At 34.5% G+C, this 19045-nt stretch overlaps 1 protein-coding gene and 1 pseudogene across 1 annotated transcript in view; both read left to right on the forward strand.

Moving 5' to 3' along the window:
- Positions 1–19045, forward strand: part of FUT8 (fucosyltransferase 8) — a 147663-nt gene that overhangs the window by 76390 nt on the left and 52228 nt on the right. The window contains 1 exon segment of the mRNA NM_001005262.2: positions 9799–10036. Coding sequence (NP_001005262.2) covers positions 9799–10036 — 238 coding nt within the window.
- LOC102151494 lies at positions 7090–7920 on the forward strand (annotated as a pseudogene).

Here is a 19045-nt window from a genome sequence, read left to right on the forward strand (position 1 = left end):
AAATGAACCTTGACCTAACCATTACATTTTACATAAAATAACTCAAAATGGATAGTAAACAGGACAGATAAAATAACTGTGACATACAAAACTATAAAAACTTTAGAGGAAAATGTTATAATAAATCTTTGTGACCTAGGCTAAAAGTTCTTAAACATGACACTAAGGGAATGGTTTATAAAAGGAAAGAAAATCAATAAATTGGACTTTATCAAATTTAGAACTTCTGTCCTATGAACAACCCTGTTAAAGAGGATGCAAAGACAAGCCATAGACTGGGAGAAAATACTCGCAAACCACTTATCCAACAAAGGTCTTATATCCAGAATGTATCAAGATCTCTTTAATGTTAACAGTAAGAAACAATCCAATTGGAAAGTGGGCAGAAGTTTTGAACAGACAGCTTTACCAATGAGGATATACGGATGACAAAAATGCACATGAAAGGATGTCCAAAATCATTAGCTATTAGGAAAATGTAACCTAAAAACATGATGAGATCCCACCACACACCTATCAGAATGGCTAACAAAAAATACAAAGAATTTTGAGCCACCAGCTCTTGTGTATTTCTTATGGAAATGTAAAATGGTATGGTCATTCTGGGAAACAGTTTGGCAGTTAGATTCAGCAATTATACTCCTATATATTTATCCTAGAGAAATAAAAATTCATGTCCACACAAAAATCTGTACACTTGTATGCATAACAACTTAATTTGTAATACCCTAAACATGAAAACAGCCCAAATGCCTTTCAGTGGGTGAATAGGCTGTGACACAATGCACATAAGAGACTACAAGTCAGTAATAAAAAGGCATGAACTATTGGTATACACAATAACTTGGGTGGATCTCAAGAGCATTATGCTAAGTGATAAAAAAGCCAATCTCAAAAGGCTACTTACATACTATACTATCTGATTCCATTTACAACACTCTCAAAGTTACTAAATCATTGTCATGGAGAACAGATCAGTAGTTGCCAGAGATTAACATTTGGGGAAAGGGTGTGACTCCTAAAGGGAGTAGTGTAAGAGAATTTCTTTGTTTTGATGCAACAGTTTTATATCCTGATTGTAGTACTAGGTACATGAGTCTATACACGTTATAAAATTAAATATACCCCCCCCCAAAAAAAGAGTGCATGTAAAACCTGGTGAAATTCAAAGAAATTTCTATATATTAATAATGTTATGTAATGTCAATTTCCTGGTATTGATAATGAACTGTGGTTAAGTAAGATGTTCTCACTGGGAAAAGCACTATGGAAGGTATATATGGTAACTCTCTACTCTTTTTATAATTTATTGTGTGTATTAAATTATTTAAAAATAAACAGCAAAAAATACAGGGTTAAAGATTTCAAAAAGTAAATAGCCTGATTTGGTTAGATCACTGTTAAACTGAGGCAGTGAGAAAAATGGTCTTAAGTATGTTTTATTTTTAATTAAAAATAATAATAATAACTGGGATTTCAAAGAAATTTATGCTCAGCTAACAGTGGATTCACAGCATGGATAGCTGCATGGAGAAGTGGAACGATGCCTCTATCCAGGCAGCAGGATTTGACATCTGGTGTAGTTATTGTTTATGATTTGATTTTAAAAGCCAGTGAGTAGACAGATAAGTGCTATAAGTACCACCACTACTGGGATGAATGGCACTTTGCAGAATGGAAGAGCTGGCAAACAGTTTAAGTTACTCTGACTTTTATTAAAACAAAATAAAACATTTGAAGGTGCTTGAGGTTATACTAACTCTTCTGTACATTTGTGTAGGATGGGCAGAGTCTGGGTTCTCAGGTAACTTAGCTTTTCTTCTCTAGCCTTGTTTACATTAGATTCTTGGATGAGAAAGTTAGACTTGGTCTCATTCTTTCTCTTCCTTCCTTTGTGGCTTTTATAGTATCAGAAAATATTACCAAGGTTGCTCTGGTGTACTCATCTCTTGAACCTGAAGTAGAGATATTTTTAGACACCATCTGGAATATCTAGAGATGACAGACTACTGTGTCAAAGACCCACAGTAGAAATCCCCCATAATGTTTGTTGCTTTCTACTGGATTTGTAGAATTTCCATCTTTAAAAAAAAAATGGCTTTAGAACATTCAATAGAGAATTCTAGGCAAAGAGCAAAAATTTTAAGAATGCATTTAACTAAGCCAATTGATGCTCTACTTACTAGGATCTTTCCTCTTCTATAACTGTATAGACCTTTGCTTCAGTGTGTCAGGATTACAGCCTGTAAACTATGCATCTTGATATCTTTTCTCCATTAAGTTTCCCCACTTAAAATCTTATAAAATACCTAAAGGAACATTGATTTCCTACAGCATTTGTTAGCCTGTATGTGCCTCAACTATTGTGTTGTTCTTAGTACTTGCAACAAATTGTTCTTTGCTAGAAGGGTAGAAAGGACACCTCGATACTATCTTAACTTTACTATGAAAATAATCTTGTTTAATGTGTTAAAAGACAATAATTTCCAGTCCTGGCTTTTAAAAATGAGAATGCTTTTTAACTCTGTCTTTCATGGTTATTAACTATGCCCAGAGTCTTTGTTTTAATTACCACAGTTCAGTATTCCAGTTCTCTTATTTGCTTCATTACCTTTTCTCCTTCAGTTCTGAAAATAATTTTAGAGAAATAAAATCAGACTATTTCCAATACAATGAAATGTTTTCACTACACTATTAATGAATCTTTTCTTCATCACCAACACAAAGCTAGATGTTGCAGATCTTTTTAAACAAACAAATTAAAAACTATTTAGTGATTAGAGCAAAGAGCACAATAAAATTTAACTTACTTGGCTCAGTCCTTTGGTTTTTCTGACCTCTCTTCATTGGAACTAGGAGCTATGGCTTAACTACTCCCTAGAGAAGACATGCTGTTAGAGAGTTGCTGGAAGGATCCTCGGGGTTTTGATATGTGTGTGTGTGTGTGTGTGTGTGTGTGTGTGTGTGTGTGTGTGTAAAATGGAATATTATTCAGCCACAAAAATAAGAAAACCTGCTTTTGCAAGATGGATGAACCTGGAGGACATTATGCTGACTGAATAAGACACAGACAAATATTGCATGATCTCATATGTGCAATCTAAAAAAGTCAAATTCATGAAAGCAGAGAATAGTACAGTAATAACCAGGAGCAAGGAGCTGGGGGAAATGGAGAAATGTTGACCAAAGGTACAAAGGTTCGCTTATGTGGGATGAGTAGGTTCTAGAGATCTAATGTACAGCATGCTGACTATAATTAATAATACTGACATTATATACTTGAAATTTGATCTCAGGTGATCTCCCCACCAAAAAGTAAATTGTTGGGGATCCCTGGGTGGCTGAGAGGTTCAGCTCCTGCCTTCGGCTCAGGGTGTGATCCTGGAGTTCCAGGATGGAGTCCCACATCGGGCTCCCTGCATGGAGCCTGCTTCTCCCTCTGCCTGTGTCTCTACCTCTCTCTCTCTCTGTGTCTCTCATGAATAAATAAATAAATAATTTAAAAAATTGTAACAATATGAAGCAATAGCTATGTTAATTAGCTTGATTGTGGTAATTATTACATGGTGTGTAAGTATATATATCAACATGTTGTACACTTTAAATATATTCAATTTTTATTCATCAAATATACATATGTCCATAAAGCTGGGGAGTAACCAGATAAGTGCTCTGAGTGCACTTCTTGTTGAATCTTGTATTAAAGACATCATGGGAAGATAGATAAGAGCATTGAACAATAGATTGAGAGAGCCAAATTCTAAATTCTAGCTGTCACCAATTAATTTATTTTTGTCACTGTCAGCTTGACATCATCTTTGTCTCCCTACATGCAATTCAATTGAACTAATGGTTATTGAGCATTTACTCTTTGCAAGAGATGCCTGGAGATATTATGTCCAGTTTATATTGACTAAATTTTTTTGTTTGTTGTGAATTTAGCCTTTTAATGTAATGTTTTTGGTCTGTAGTAAATCCAGGCAGATAAGAGGAAAATTACATGGTGCCTGGAAAATTTTCCTCTGAAGAGCCTTTTACTTGAGCCTATTGGAAACCTAAATAGTTGTGGGCAAAAGGCATTATCTTTGATTTAAGTTAAAAGCCATGGAATCCATACTATTTTATAATGTTACATCATTAATTCACAATTACTACTGGTTTATTACTAGGTGAAGGCAATGGAAACTTCTAAATCTTAGCAGTGCCTACTTAATATAAGAATAATTCTGGTTTGCTAGTTGATTCAAAACTATTCTTTTTTAGCAAAGTAGAAATTAAAATGGCTTTTCGTAATTTGAAATACATTCAATGGTAACAATTTTCGTATTTTAACCAAAGTAAAAAAGATTAAAATATTTCAGCGTTATGATGATGCCTTTAGTGAATTAGTAATCATTTAGATTTAAGAGATGCTGCTTCTCTTAATGTACCATCTTAGAGGCATATTGATTTTAATATACTTCTCAATTTTGATTTATAGGATAATGAGAACAAACACTGCTTTTGGTTCTATTGATCTAGGATCATTCTTGGAAACTAGCAGTGTCAGAAAAAATGCCTCAGATAGTGTTTAAAAAAAAAAAAAACTGAAGAGAAGGAAACTGAATACAGGAGAAACCTATTTTATCTTAAGTCCTTATCTCTTGATTTATATGTACTATAGCGTTAACTTTGCTGCAGAATTATAACTGTAAAAATGTTACATAACATTGTTAGCTTATAAAGCTCCATAATTGGACCACCTTGTAGCACTAAATGCAAAAGATACTACATTTATCCATTGTGAAATAATGTCTCGAGATTATGAGGATAAATGAGATAGTATGTTTGAATTAGCTTTGAGCATATACCATGTCATTTAGCTTCCTTGTATCTCTGAGAAGGAAGGGATGGGTACGCAGAAAGAGATTGTGGAGGGAGGGAATTTTTGTCACAATTTTAAATTAAGAAAATGAGGCAAAAATCACACAATTTAATTCATAACAGAGACTGAATTAGAACAAAATTTTATCTTAAACCTCTCTATGCAAAGTTCCTTAACTAAGCATGTTGTCTCAAGTAATTTTGACAAAATTACCTCCTGTTTCAAAAACTTGAATAATCATCATCATTGCAAGGAAGAATATATGAGCCTATTAATGACTTTGACTTCAAGAAGACCCTATATATAAAAATCCCACAATACAAGTATAATTTAGAGAGTTTATAATTTTACTTTGCCCTTAACCATCATTCTTTACAATATAGGCTCTTATTAATAATAAAAAAAAAAGTACTTTTACTTGGCATTTCAGAAATGACAATAAATTATACCTTTTAAGGTTTAACTTAAATACAAATTTTTCTTCATAACCCTTTCCAGTCCAGCTGAAAGTGGTTTTTCTTAATCTATACTTGGTCAGTGAGTGATACTCAAGGCAGGAAGAGGTGAGACCTTCTTGCTCTTATGTCTTGGGGACATAAGAGGTGTACTTTCAATCTGTATTTCCCCATCTTCCACTCTCAGATGAGAAGTACTTCCTAGTAGGACTTCTGCTGGGGATGTATTCTATCATATTCTACGTACACACGGGTATGTGTCTGCGTGTGTGTGTGTGTGTGTGTGTGATTGTGTGTGTGATGAGTGGAGAGTGTCATAAAAGGAAAGGAGGGGAAAGATCGAAAGAATCACAATATAGAATAAAGCAATATGCCCGCATCCTTGTATAACTGATAGAGAATTAGAAAATAAAATGCATTAGGCATACTAGAAACAATTGAAAAACAGGTTTTATCATCAGAAATAGCTACCCTGTTAAAGTGTTAGCATAATTATAGCTTCTTTTAGTAATGAGGCCCTTCTGTATATGCTTGCTTATGGATGAGACATACCTGCAAGCCTTTTGCAGACAGAAAGTGTAAAACCAGGATCAGTGGCAATTGACAAAGACTATTTGGTAAGAAATTTGAAGATTACGCATACGTATATATGCGCACACCTGTGTGTGTGTAACAAAGGTTCTGTGTCCCCTTTATAGACTCCTATAAATATCTGTTACTACTCTGTAACAGTGATGGGTAACAAAGACTTAGGTCAGGTAAAGGTTGTCCCATACGGATCCTTTCCATCTGAATAAATCCTTGCCCATCTCAGAATTGTTGCTTTGTTTACCTTATAAATATCTGCTTGTTTTTTTCTAGACATTTATTCTGGTGAACCTAATCTTATGATAGAAACACACATGTATTTTTTTCTATTTCTCACTGTCTCTTTGCCTTTCTGTGAACAAGACGTTTTGAATTTTTCAGACTTGGAAATATTTTTGTGAAAAAATTGAGCTGTGACTCTGAGCTTCTTCAGTACTTTGGTAACTGTTCTCATTCTAGTCATTCATTTTATCTTCTCTTACTGCTAGCCTCTGCCTTGGAATCTTCCATTGATTACCCTGTATATTGTAGACCTTTTTCATTCCAGAACCAAACATAATGGATTTTTTTCCTTTCTCCATGTTACCTATGATTTAACAGATTTAATATATTCTTGATTTAGCTTGGTTTGAGGAGCACTAAAACTCTTGAATTGAGCTTCGTTTCATAAACTGGCCATTTCTTTCTTTTAGTATTCAGTTCTTGTGCTCAAAGCATTGCATTCTAATTAAACTCTCGAAGCATAAGCGGTGTGCCTGTCTTAAATGCATATGTCGGGCAGTCCAGGTGGCTCAGCAGTTTAGCACCGCCTTCAGCTCAGGGTGTGATCCTGGAGATCCGGGGTCGAGTCCCATGTCAGGCTCCCTGCATGGAGCCTGCTTGTGTCTCTGCTCCTCTGTGTGTGTGTCTCTCATGAATAAATAAATCTTTTAAAAAATAAATGCATATATATCTTCTCTTTATTTAAAAAAAGTCTTAGTTTCAAATGTTTAATTATTATGTTCCCTCACTCTTTTTTTCCTTGAAAAAAAATGAAGATTAATGTAAGACATAATAGGAAAAAAAAAGACATAATAGGAAAAACTGGATGTGAGGCATATGGGATCTCTGTACTCTTTGCAATAATTCTGTATATCTAAAAACTGTTCTAGCCTCTAGCTGCCATCTTGCGTCCCCACGTGTGTGCGCCTAACCTCAGCTGGTCCGCCCGAGACCCCCCGAGCGCCAACCCTAGTCCCCCACGCGGTCCCATTTGCACTCCATCAAGATGAAAGAAACTATCATGAACCAGGAGAAACTCGCCAAACTGCAAGCACAAGTGCGCATTGGTGGGAAAGGAACTGCTCACTGAAAGAAGAAGGTGGTTCATAGAAGAGCTACAACAGATGATAAAAAACTTCAGTTCTCCTTAAAGAAGTTAGGGGTAAACAGTATCTCTGGTATTGAACTAGTGAATATGTTCACAAACCAAGGAACAGTGATCCATTTTAACAACCCTAAAGTTCAGGCATCGCTGGCAGCAAACACGTTCACCATTACAGGCCATGCTGAGACAAAGCAGCTGACAGAAATGCTACCCAGTATCTTAAACCAGCTTGGTGCAGACAGCCTGACTAGTTTAAGAAGACTGGCTGAAGCTCTGCCCACACAATCCGTGGGTGGAAAAGCACCACTTGCTATCGGAGAGGATGATGATGATGAAGTTCCAGATGTTGTGGAGAATTTTGATGAAGCTTCCAAGAATGAAGCAAACTGAATTGAGTCAACTTCTGAAGAAGATAAAACTTGAAGAAATTACTGGGAGCTGCTATTTTATATTATGACTGCTTTTTAAAATTTTGTTCATGGATCTGATAAAATATAGATCTCTAATATTTTTAAGCCCAAGCCCCTTGGACACTGCAGCTCTTTTCAGTTTTTGCTTATACACAATTCATTCTTTGCAGCTAACTAAGCTGAAGAAGCCTGGGAATAAAGTTTGAAACAAGGTTAATAAAGTTCTTTGCCTAGGAAAAAAACATTTTTTTAAATTTAAAAAAATAAAAACTTCTTAAAAAAGGTTATTGAAAATATATAACGAATATTTTCTTTTGTATTCATAAGAATTTTAGAGATATTCAAGTGCTGTATTTCTTACAAATCTTGAAAAATCTGACAAATGTCAGTGTTCTTTATTTGCCCTTTTGATAAACTATTGAGTTAAAATAAAGCTTTGGATCAGTTTGAGAATGTTACTTATTCCCAGGATTATTCTACAATATTGGATAGAAAGTAAGTGATATTAGTCTTTCAATAGCACATCTCATACTCTTCTGTTCCCTTCAAATCTTTTGCAGCTAAACCAACTGGAGTTCAAAAGTGAAAAGAATCAGCAACTCTAGTACTTGATTGGGAAAACAGTATTGACCAAATCTTGCTGAATTTTATGTGGATTCTCTCAAATTCATAAGGGTTCTAACTCTTCAGAGGGCTCTTGATGAACAAGAGCTTTGATTTTGAAAAGATCAGCCTGCTATGGCACATTTGATCTTAAAAGATACCTCTTCTGAAAGTAACCATGTTGCATTTTCCCTTCCCAGCTTTTCCTTCAGAATCATTTTATACCATCACATTCCTAACTTTTGTTTCTAGGGCTCTTCTTGACAGAACAGATGATATCCCTGAAGATTAGTTTTAGGTTTGTGGTTTGGCAACTGCTTTTTTCAAGAGTCATATAAACTAAGAACCTGTGAGAGAAGCAGGCTCCTGGCAGGGAGCCTGATGCGGGACTCAGTCCCAAGACTCAGGGATCATGACCTGAGCCAAAGGCAGATGCTTAAGCACTGAGCCACCCAGGTGCCCCAGAGTTGAAGCTTTAGAATAAAAAAGGCATCTCTCATTAACTAACCCTATCACATCCACTGTTAGATAATAATGTTTTAACCACTTGCTGTTCATCTTATAGCAGGGTACACAAATAGAAAAATGGACCTCCTGATTAAAAATTGGCATAACAGTGGGTGGGCAAATGGGTGAAGTAAAGGGGTTTAAGAGGTAAACAAACTTCCAGTTGTAAAATAGTCACAAAGATGAAGAGTAAAGCATAGGGAATATAGTCAATAATACTGTAATAATATTTGGTGACAGATGGTGAACTCTACTTATGATGAACATTGAGCAGTGTATAGAATTGTTGAATCATTATGTTGTACACCTAAAACTACCATAACACTGTATGTTAATTATACTTCAATGACTAAAAAATTGACATAATACAGTCTCAAGACAGTATAGAACATAGTCTACATTTTATTGTGAAAATTACTAGTAGCCATCATCAAGATTAGGGTTTTTTTTAAAGTCCTGTAACTAACATCTTGTAATTATTAATCATATTTTTTTATTCAGTAGTTTCACTTCCATAATGAAAAGTACATTTTGTTTGTGACACTTGACTCTAGAGGAAGATAGAATTAATAGGTAAATTATAGTTTTTCATTTAAGATTATTTGAGTTTCAGCTGGGAAGGTAGTAAGCACAGCATGCTGAAGGACAGCTAGCATATTTCACTTCTTTCATAAAGATCTTAACGTATGCAACTTTGAGTTCAGAGATGATCATACTTACATGTTCTGAATGATAGAGAAATGAAAGTATTTTTTTCAGTGTAACTGAAAAACTGCTTCATTTCGTATTTGTTTCATGATATTTCCAAAGCAACTGTTCTTTTTCATTGCCATCTCTCTATAATAAACTTTCAGTGGATTCTTTGAAATTCAAACCTTAAAGCTGGATTCTTTGCTTAGTAAGATACACTGGATCAGTCCTTGCTTATTATATGATTTTTGACACTTGTCATTTAGAAAAAGAAGATGACCTCTCTTCACCTTTGTTTGTCTTTCCTCCTGACAGAATCCCAAGGACTGCAGCAAAGCCAAGAAGCTGGTATGTAATATCAACAAAGGCTGTGGCTATGGCTGTCAACTCCATCATGTGGTCTATTGCTTCATGATTGCATATGGTACTCAGCGAACACTCATCTTGGAATCTCAGAATTGGCGCTATGCTACTGGTGGATGGGAAACAGTGTTTAGACCTGTAAGTGAGACCTGTACAGACAGATCTGGCACCTCCACTGGACACTGGTCAGGTAAGAGGCCTGTACGGCATTTCACATCTCTGGATTGAACTGCCACATTCCAATTATCAGATTTCTCGGCACAGCTTTATGGCTTATGGTCATCTTTTTCTCTGGATCCATGACTGCTCTACATACCAAGGTAAAATCTAGAATGTACTTTATTTTAAAAGTGCTTTATGGGGGATCCCTGGGTGGCTCAATGGTTTAGCGCCTGCCTTCGGCCCAGGGCGTGATCCTGGAGACCCGGGATTGAGTCCCACATTGGGCTCCCTGCATGGAGCCTGCTTCTCCCTCTGCCTGTGTCTCTGCCTCTCTCTCTCTCTCTCTCTCTCTCTCTCTCTCTGTGTGTGTGTGTGTGTGTGTGTGTGCGTCTCTCATGAATAAATAAAACCTTTAAAAAAAAAAAAAGGTGCTTTATGACCTCTTTCATTTCTCATGTTCATTTTTATCTGGATTTAGCAAAATCACTAAGTTTTTTTAAGGAATGTAATTTATGCTTTTAATGATGATACATGATTCACTTTTTAGGGTACTTTCACATTATTGAAATCATTTGATATAATTAGCTAGTAAGGTAAACTGATATATGAGAATCTCCACCATGCATGAGAATCACCTGGAAGGCTTGTTAAAACACGGGCTTGTGAAAACACCGGCTTGTGATTCAGTAGGTTTGGGGAGAGTGCTGAGATTTTGTATTTCTAACAAAGTTTCCAGGTCCAGAGATGACACTTTGAGAACCACTGAGACAGACCATGCAAGTACTTTTATCTCCATTTTACATTGTTGAGGCCAATGAAACCTAATTTGCTTATGCAATTTTAATTTTATCCATGAAACATTTGATGAGGAAAAATATGAGTAGGGTACAATGCTAGACATTATCTCCAAGAATTTAGTGATAAAAGAAATAAAATACAGACTTTCTTACTTCTAATCTATTCTTTCTGTAATGATGATCTTTAAACAAGGTCTAAAGTTGGACTACCTTTGTAAAAATTGTGGTTTTATCTGTTTATAATCTTAAGCAAGTTACTTAACCTAGGCCTTCAGTTCTCTCATCAGTAAAATGAGAATGATTTGCTTACCTCTTTGAGTTGTTAGTAGGATTAAGTGAAGCAATATATGTAATACACTTAGCACAGTACTTGATACATGAACTCTAGTAATTATTAGCTATCATTAATAGCTTTATTCGGGTAAATATACAGAGAATACCTACAGTGTGGCATATGCTGAACTAAGTGATTAGGTGAAATGCTAAGCAAGACAGTACACCATCTCTTGCATTTACATCTTGTGGAAAGTCAAAATTTTTTCAAAAGGCTGAGGTATTTCTGTTAATATAATTTGTCATGGAGCTGAGCATCTTTTTTCACAAGTCTAAAACACTGGATGTGGAATTAAGAAGCTCTGTAATTGGCAAAGTGAGTAACTTTAGTTCCTTTGTTTCTTTTTAACTTCTTTGGAAAATATCAGATAATACCGTTGACTTTTCACTGAAGTGACAGAAAAGTTAATTGGATAATTTTTTGTAAAATGTTTTTTAAGTTGCTCTATAAAAGACTCTATATGGATTTAAAAGTATTATTTTGTGATGTGAGTTTTGTCTTCCTTAGGATGGTTTAGGAGCCTTATGGTATATACCAACATATTTTTTCTTTGTAACTCACCCAAGTTTTAAAGTGAACCTCTTAAGCTAGAACCTTAACTGAGCTTTAATTTTGAGGTTGCATCTTTCATTGATCTGGTCTGTAGTTTACAGCTGGTGCAAACAGATTGGGTGTCAAGGTTAGGAAGATACAGGAAAAACAGATCTGTCAGACTCATTGTGGCTAACTTTTTCACTTTGTGAACTTCGTTTAGTTTCAAGCATCTTTGCTTGTCAAATATGTAGCCAGAGTAGGGCAAGGTTCTTGTGTTAATAGAAAAGTAAAAAGTTGGCCTCACCAGACCTACCAAATTTAGTATATAGTTTGACCTTGCCTAAAAGCTACAACTAGCTATTTGGTTTGATTTTTAGTCCTTGCTCATAGATTTTGTAGTCTGTAGTGGCAACTACAGGATATGAAGGCTAGACAGGCTTGAATATGAAACCTGCAGAATTTCTTAATGTTGTAGTTAAACAGGTTCTAGAAATCATCCTTCTTTTATTTATGTGTATTCTAAGGCCAAATAGATACCACGTGGTTTATCCAGAATCATGCAGCTTATAAATGACAGAACTGTGGTTGGCACATTGACTTATACCTACCTTCAGTTTACATCCTTCCCAGTAAACTCATGCCAAACACCTTACTCATTAGAACAAGGACAGCCATCGAGATTATCCTGAATGTCTAGGAATTAAATAAAATTACTAATTTATTTCCTCCCCCTGTCCTGTAACTTTTTCCAGACCTTCCATATAATTTCCACTGAAGAGTTATCAGTGGTATTTTCTTCTCAGTCATTTGCAGTCCTTGGTTAGCCATTTTATTATGGTAATACAGAATTATGATTTTAATTTATAGACCTTTCCTTTATCACTACAGATATTGTATAAAATCATATATTTTTCTTTGTGCTAATGAATTATACTGTGCCTGTTGGACACCTTTAATTAATTAAACTAGTGATTATTTTCAGTATGCTTGCAGAATTCATTGTAAATAACGTAATTTAGATGCTAATCGGTTATCTAAAAGGAGGAAGAGATTTATATTTGAGCTTAGAATATTTAATTTTCATGAAAGCTCTGGTGGCCATCCACTTCTGTTTCTGTTTTTATATGTAACCTGTATTTGTACCTTTTGGAGAAACTAACGTATTTCTAGAATTAGAGGAAACAAAATGAATTTTAATTAGTTCTTTAACATTAATTCTTTAGTTAGCCATAAATCAACTACTGCATCTGTTATTGTACTGACTTGTATAAAGAATCGTGGGATATTTCCCCTGGCACCACTGCCATGAAATTATTGTTGTTTATACACACTTGACATGATGTGCCTGCAGGTGGAATTTTGTGATTTCTGTTGAAATCTGTCACCAGTACAGGAATTAGTATGCACATCTGATCATTTCAATATCTAAATCATACCTTGTTATAGGTTGAGTTTTGTTTTTCTCCTTCATTATTTATGAAACCATATCCTTTGCAGTAAGTAATTTCATTAAGTGAAGCAAAATATTCAAAATTATGCTTCCAGTTAAAATCATCATCATCATCATTATCATCATCATCATCATCATCTTGCCCATTCCCTATAGATGTTGTGTTAAAGTTGCTGATAAAATGATCAATTTATTTTTTTATACATACAATTTATTTTTCTATATATACAAGCTGTTTCCTAAACCTGAACTAACTACATGTAATAAGACTGATTATTCCAAATAGATTCTTGATGATAATTCAGAATGGAATTTTGGTGTTTAGTGGCTTGAAGTATTCTTCCAACAATTATTGATTTGATTTTCAATATATATTAACTATTTTGAGCTATTCCAATGACCAGCTTCCAAAATGCTTATCTAGTTGATATAAATACTCTTGAGTAGATGGTTTAGCAACAAAGAACCTCAACCATTTTTTTTAAAGATTTATTTATTTATTCATGATAGACACACACACAGAGAGAGAGAGAGAGAGAGAGAGAGAGGCAGAGATGCAGGCCCCATGCAGGGAGCCGGACGTAGGACTCGACCCCAGGTCTCCAGGATCACTCCCCAGGCTGCAGGCGGCGCTAAACCGCTGCACCACCGGGGCTGCCCAGAACCTCAACCATTTAAACTCAATTCTCCACTCTTTATTCTATTTTAAAAATTGAACATTTATTCAGTTGAGCAGTTAAACCATTTTGGCTGTTTTATATTTCCTTCCATTGTCTTTTTCCACTGTTTTAATAAAAAATTAAGACCTAATTGATAGGTCTAATTGGAAAACAATCTTTTAAGTGAAAATAATGACTAGTAACAAGAAAGTATTTTCTAAATATGATGAAATTTAATGCCCTAACGGTGCCTGATTTAAGTATATCTTTAGGTAGAGTGCCATTTGCTGTATTTAATTATCAAAACTGGATGGCTACTTCCTCTCCATACCTCCAAGCCTCCAAAAACGTTTTGATCAAAGAGTTTTATTTGCATTTTTATATGGAGGCAATTTTAAAATAAAGTAATTTAATAAAAGCACCTGCTCTGTGCCAGGCACCCTACTGGACTACATGAAGATAAACATGGTCGCTGCCCCATCAGGGACAGCCTAGGGGGAAAGACAGACAACTGAATGTAATGTGAAAATATATTGTGATATGGGTAAGTTGATAGGACTCTGAAGCACATAACTAACACATATTTGAGTTTCTTCTGGAAGAAGTGATTTTTAAACTGAGACCCAAAGTATGAATAGGAGTCCGTGAGGTAGAGATATGATAGAAGAATTTTCTGTCATTGGGCATCACATGTGGAAAAGAGAGGCAAGAGAGCACAGAATCACTAGGGGAACTAGAAGTAGCTCCTTGTAGAGTTTGATTATTGAGAGACTAAAATTTTGCTCTGAAAACATGTTGTTTGTCAGGTTTCCATTTGGATGGTTGTATGATTCTATTCCTCCCCTAAAACCAATAGATTTTAATTCAAGACTCAAAGCCCTTTGTTTTGTTTTTGCAGCAGAGAGGGGCAAAGTTACAAGTTAATTGGCTTTCAGCTGACTTTTGGTGTCATTTAGGAACCAATAAATTTTTTTTTAATTAAAAAAATTTTTGCTTTATTTGTAATATCTTTCAGAGTTTACTCTTGGTAAATTTTAAAAAGCTGACAAATACTACAAACTCATAAAATTCAGAAAAAAAATATTTTTATTAAGTCAATTTTACAACTCTATTTTCCCTACATTTTAAAATTAGATAATTTCTATATGACAACAATTTGCATTATCATTTTATGGAAAGAATAGGAAGATAATTCAGTCTTCAGCTTGGCTGATCAAATAATTTTTCCAGTTTTATTGAGATATATTATAACGTATTAGTTTAAAATAAACAACATAATGATTTAATATGGGCATATATTGTGACAAGATTACTGCAATAAATTTAGTTAACATCCATCACTTAATATACTTAAAATTTTTTCTTATGATAAGGACTTTTAAGATTTACTCTTTCAGGAATTCTCTAACATACAGTATAGTATTATTAGCTGTCATTATTATGGTATCTGTATCCCCAGAACTAATTCATCTCTTAACTGGAAGTTGGTACCATTTGACCACCTTCACTCTACTCCTCCACCGCCACCCTTCTGCAGCCAATCTACTGTTTTTGTAAGTTCTGTTTTTTTAGATTCCACATAACAAATGAGATCACACAGTCACACAGTGATAGTTCTACCACTGAACTCCTTAAGCAAATATCTGTCACTTATGTCAAATGGAAAATCTTTAGCAAGCAAAGCACGGATTAAATTTTACTTCAAGTTTTCCTGTGAAACTAATGTTGTAACATTTATAAAACTACTAAGATATATATTAGAATCATCTAAATGGTCCAGCCAGCTTGTATCCTTAATAACGGCTAACTCACATAGACTGGTAAACTAATGAAGTGGTTAAGAATCTATAGGCATAATATACCTGTTAGGATAGACTATGGATATGCCTCTATGTGGCATTTTTACAGTAATATTTTCAACCTTTGATGATTGACTAATAGAAACTTGAAGTAAATGCATATGATATTTTAGGTCCCTCATGCTGCAAAAACATCTTGATTTCTCTGTTCAGGTAATGTGAGGAAAAGGAAAAGATAGTGGACTATGAGTTTGACTACATCAGATCTCACTTTTGTTGTTTTTATCTTTCTGGATTCTGGCAGTTATATCTTCTGAACCTCAGGTTAGCCATACAAAAAGCTCACAATACTCAATATCTACCTTCCTATCCACTTTTATAGGGTTGTAATCATAAGGAAAAATGAATAAGAACTATAACAATATTAAGATGATTTTTACATACAGTTTATTTTCATTGTGTATGTTTGGTCCCCAGATTTTAAAATACAAACATGATAATGGAATATATTATTAGATTATAATCTGCAACAACAGGAAAGTTGCACTCTTAGGTGAAAATTAAGCTTTTATAAGAGCTTCATATAGTTTTTCCTTTTTAAAATTATAGAGTTAGATGAAAAATTAAAAGAGATCCAGAGAGAAGAAATAATTTCTGAGAATAACTTCTAGACATTAAAATATCTTTTTGCGTAATCTACCATTTAATCATAATAAGATTTTGGACCCTGCAGCCACCATAAGCCTCCATCTCAATATTTTTTCTATACTAACACATCCAAGATAGAGGATTTACTCCCACCCATAACAGTGGCTCACCGTAGTTAGTGATTTTTAAACTGGTTGAGTTTGGGAGCAAGAGGTGGTGGTACAGGGTTTGGAGAGTGAATTGGTGCCATATGTAGTTGAAAAGCAAGATGTCAGTGCTTCAAGATTCTAAGTCTATCTGTCCTATTCCCCACTTCTCTGAGAATTACTGATCTAAGCAAGTATCATTACAGGTACATAAGGACTTTTGTTTCAACCTGTGTGGCTTTTGTTTTACTATTCATGGTTCATAAAAGAAAGATCTTTATTTCAGGAATGCAAAATACCAGATTATATTTTGTGTGTCTCAGAAGAACTCAAACTACTTTTCACTATAACATTGCCTTTATCTTTAGCTTCCCACTTAAGGACATAAAAGGAAACCTTTGATGTCTCATTTATAATTATGAAATACAGTATTAGAGAGCTGAAGCTTTGACCACACAGCAGCCTTGCCCAGAGTGAGCTCACGTAGATGTTTATTTCTAAATTTATCATACAAATACTTCTCAAATTGAATTATAAGGAACCTGGGGAAGTGAGTCAGAGGCTTATGGACTGCCAGGATAAATAAACACGGTACATTTTCCTGGACTATTAATTTATTTGCTGGTATATAAGTTAAATCCTTTCAAGTAATAAAACAAACAGGATATTATAATGGAGTAAAATGAAAAATTTGATGAAACATCAAACTTCAGTCCATTGGTTTAGACAAAACTTCCTAAGTAATATAAGTTTACCCTCCTCTGCTGTTATTGGAAGCATTTTGGTGGAAAACTTTTAAGAAATGCCATTTTGTATTTAAATTTTTAGTTGTTTATTTTATCTTTAAGGGGAAACTCCAAAGGGCAATAGGCCCTAGGTCTTCTTAGTTATTTACACAATGCCAAGAACTTGATCAGAACACAATAAATGCAACAAAAGAAACAAATCAAACCTACCTCTCCTACATTCTGATCCATATCTCAAACTGTTACCCTGCGATGCTGTATGAAGCACTTTTACCAAATTGTAGATTTTGTTTTTTAAAAAAATAGTTTATCACTAAAATGAATCATTTTAGCAGTATATTCTGGCCTTTTTAGACCAGGTTTCTGGCAGACTTTAGAGGAGGTTCCTGGCAGAGTGAGTTCAGAGATAAAAAGAGGTATGATTTAGAAAGTAGCAATACATAATTAGCATTAAAGTCATTGTGGAGTAGACACAATTTCATTGGAAAAGTTTTTTTTTAAAAATCCTCTTACTTCTAGTTCGAACCTACCCAAGGTTGCTAGAGCTAGAAATAGAATTGAGGCACTCTTATTTCCTGTGCAGTGACTGGGCCACATAGTCATGATACCAGTCTCAGAAGTTATCATTGGTTTTGTAAATACAGATATGCTTTTTATGTTATGTTATATTTTTTATCTTAAAAATTTGCTGTAAATTGAATTATTGTCAATTAAATCAAGTTATGCTTTAAACATTTTAGTGGAGCTATGTATGTAAAGGATTCCCAAAGGAAATCCTTTCCTAAAGTAAAGAATCCTTCTTCTAATATGATCAAGTAGTACCCAGATTCATCACTTGTTTTTCCTTCCCTCCCTCCCTTCCTTCCACCTTCTTTCCTTTTTCAAATGATTGGATTTTTCTGTTTTCCTGAGGCACATCTATGTAAGTCTTTGAGTCTTAGTCACATTTGACTTTTGATTCAAATATCAAAGTATGTAAATGAAGAATGCAGTCTTTCAGTAGCATTTTGATAAGAGTTCTGTTTAAAACATGTAGATCTTATCAAGTTTAGAAATGATTCTACAAATAAAATAAGTATTGAAATGATAAAGTCAAGAATCCCTCCTAGCTCTTTTGGTTAGTTTTATATGCAAGAGCTCTGGATATGAAATAAATCTAGAATTTTCTTATCTTTCTTCCTTGAGTTTATATAAGTTATAGGCTAATTCCATGGAATAGGAAGATAATAGTCTATGATCATTAGTGGAATTATACATATCCTTTCTTTCCTTCCAAAAGGATATTGCTGAGTAAGAAAGCTCAGTAGAGATTTATACATTAGGTAACGGTATAAAATATATTTTATATATATGTAATTTAGATAATAGACATTCCTTCTCACACATTTTCCTTGCCTTTAGCAGAAGATCAGAAGCAGATTAAAGAATTATAAAATCCCTGATACTTTAGCGATCACTATTCTTTCTCCTGTTTCGCTGCCCAGGAAGCTAGGAATAAAAATATTCCTGATGGTATTGAAAAGGATTAGATCTGAGTTCCCTACCTATTCAAAAAGAGGTACTCCTTTTCATTCAATTAAATTTTAATAAACTAATATAAGTAGCCTTCAAACAATGCAGGTTGTAAACCCTAGAAGCAAGAAATTTCAGATAGTAATGCTATAAGTCAAATTGATTTTCCTAAAAGATATAATACTACAATTAGGAGTATTATAATTCTTGTTCAAAAACTGTACAGCCAGGGCACCTGGCTGCCTCAGTTGGTAGAGCTTGTGACTCATAATGTTGGGGTTTTAAGTTCAAGCCCCACACTGGGTATAGAGATTACTTTAAAAAAAACAACAACAACTAAAGGGACACCTGGATTGAGCGTCTCACTCTTGATTTCAGCTCAGGTCATGATCTCTCAGGGTTGAGAGATTGA

Source organism: Canis lupus, chromosome 8, assembly GCF_011100685.1.
Source record: "Canis lupus familiaris isolate Mischka breed German Shepherd chromosome 8, alternate assembly UU_Cfam_GSD_1.0, whole genome shotgun sequence".
Taxonomy (NCBI): domain Eukaryota; kingdom Metazoa; phylum Chordata; class Mammalia; order Carnivora; family Canidae; genus Canis; species Canis lupus.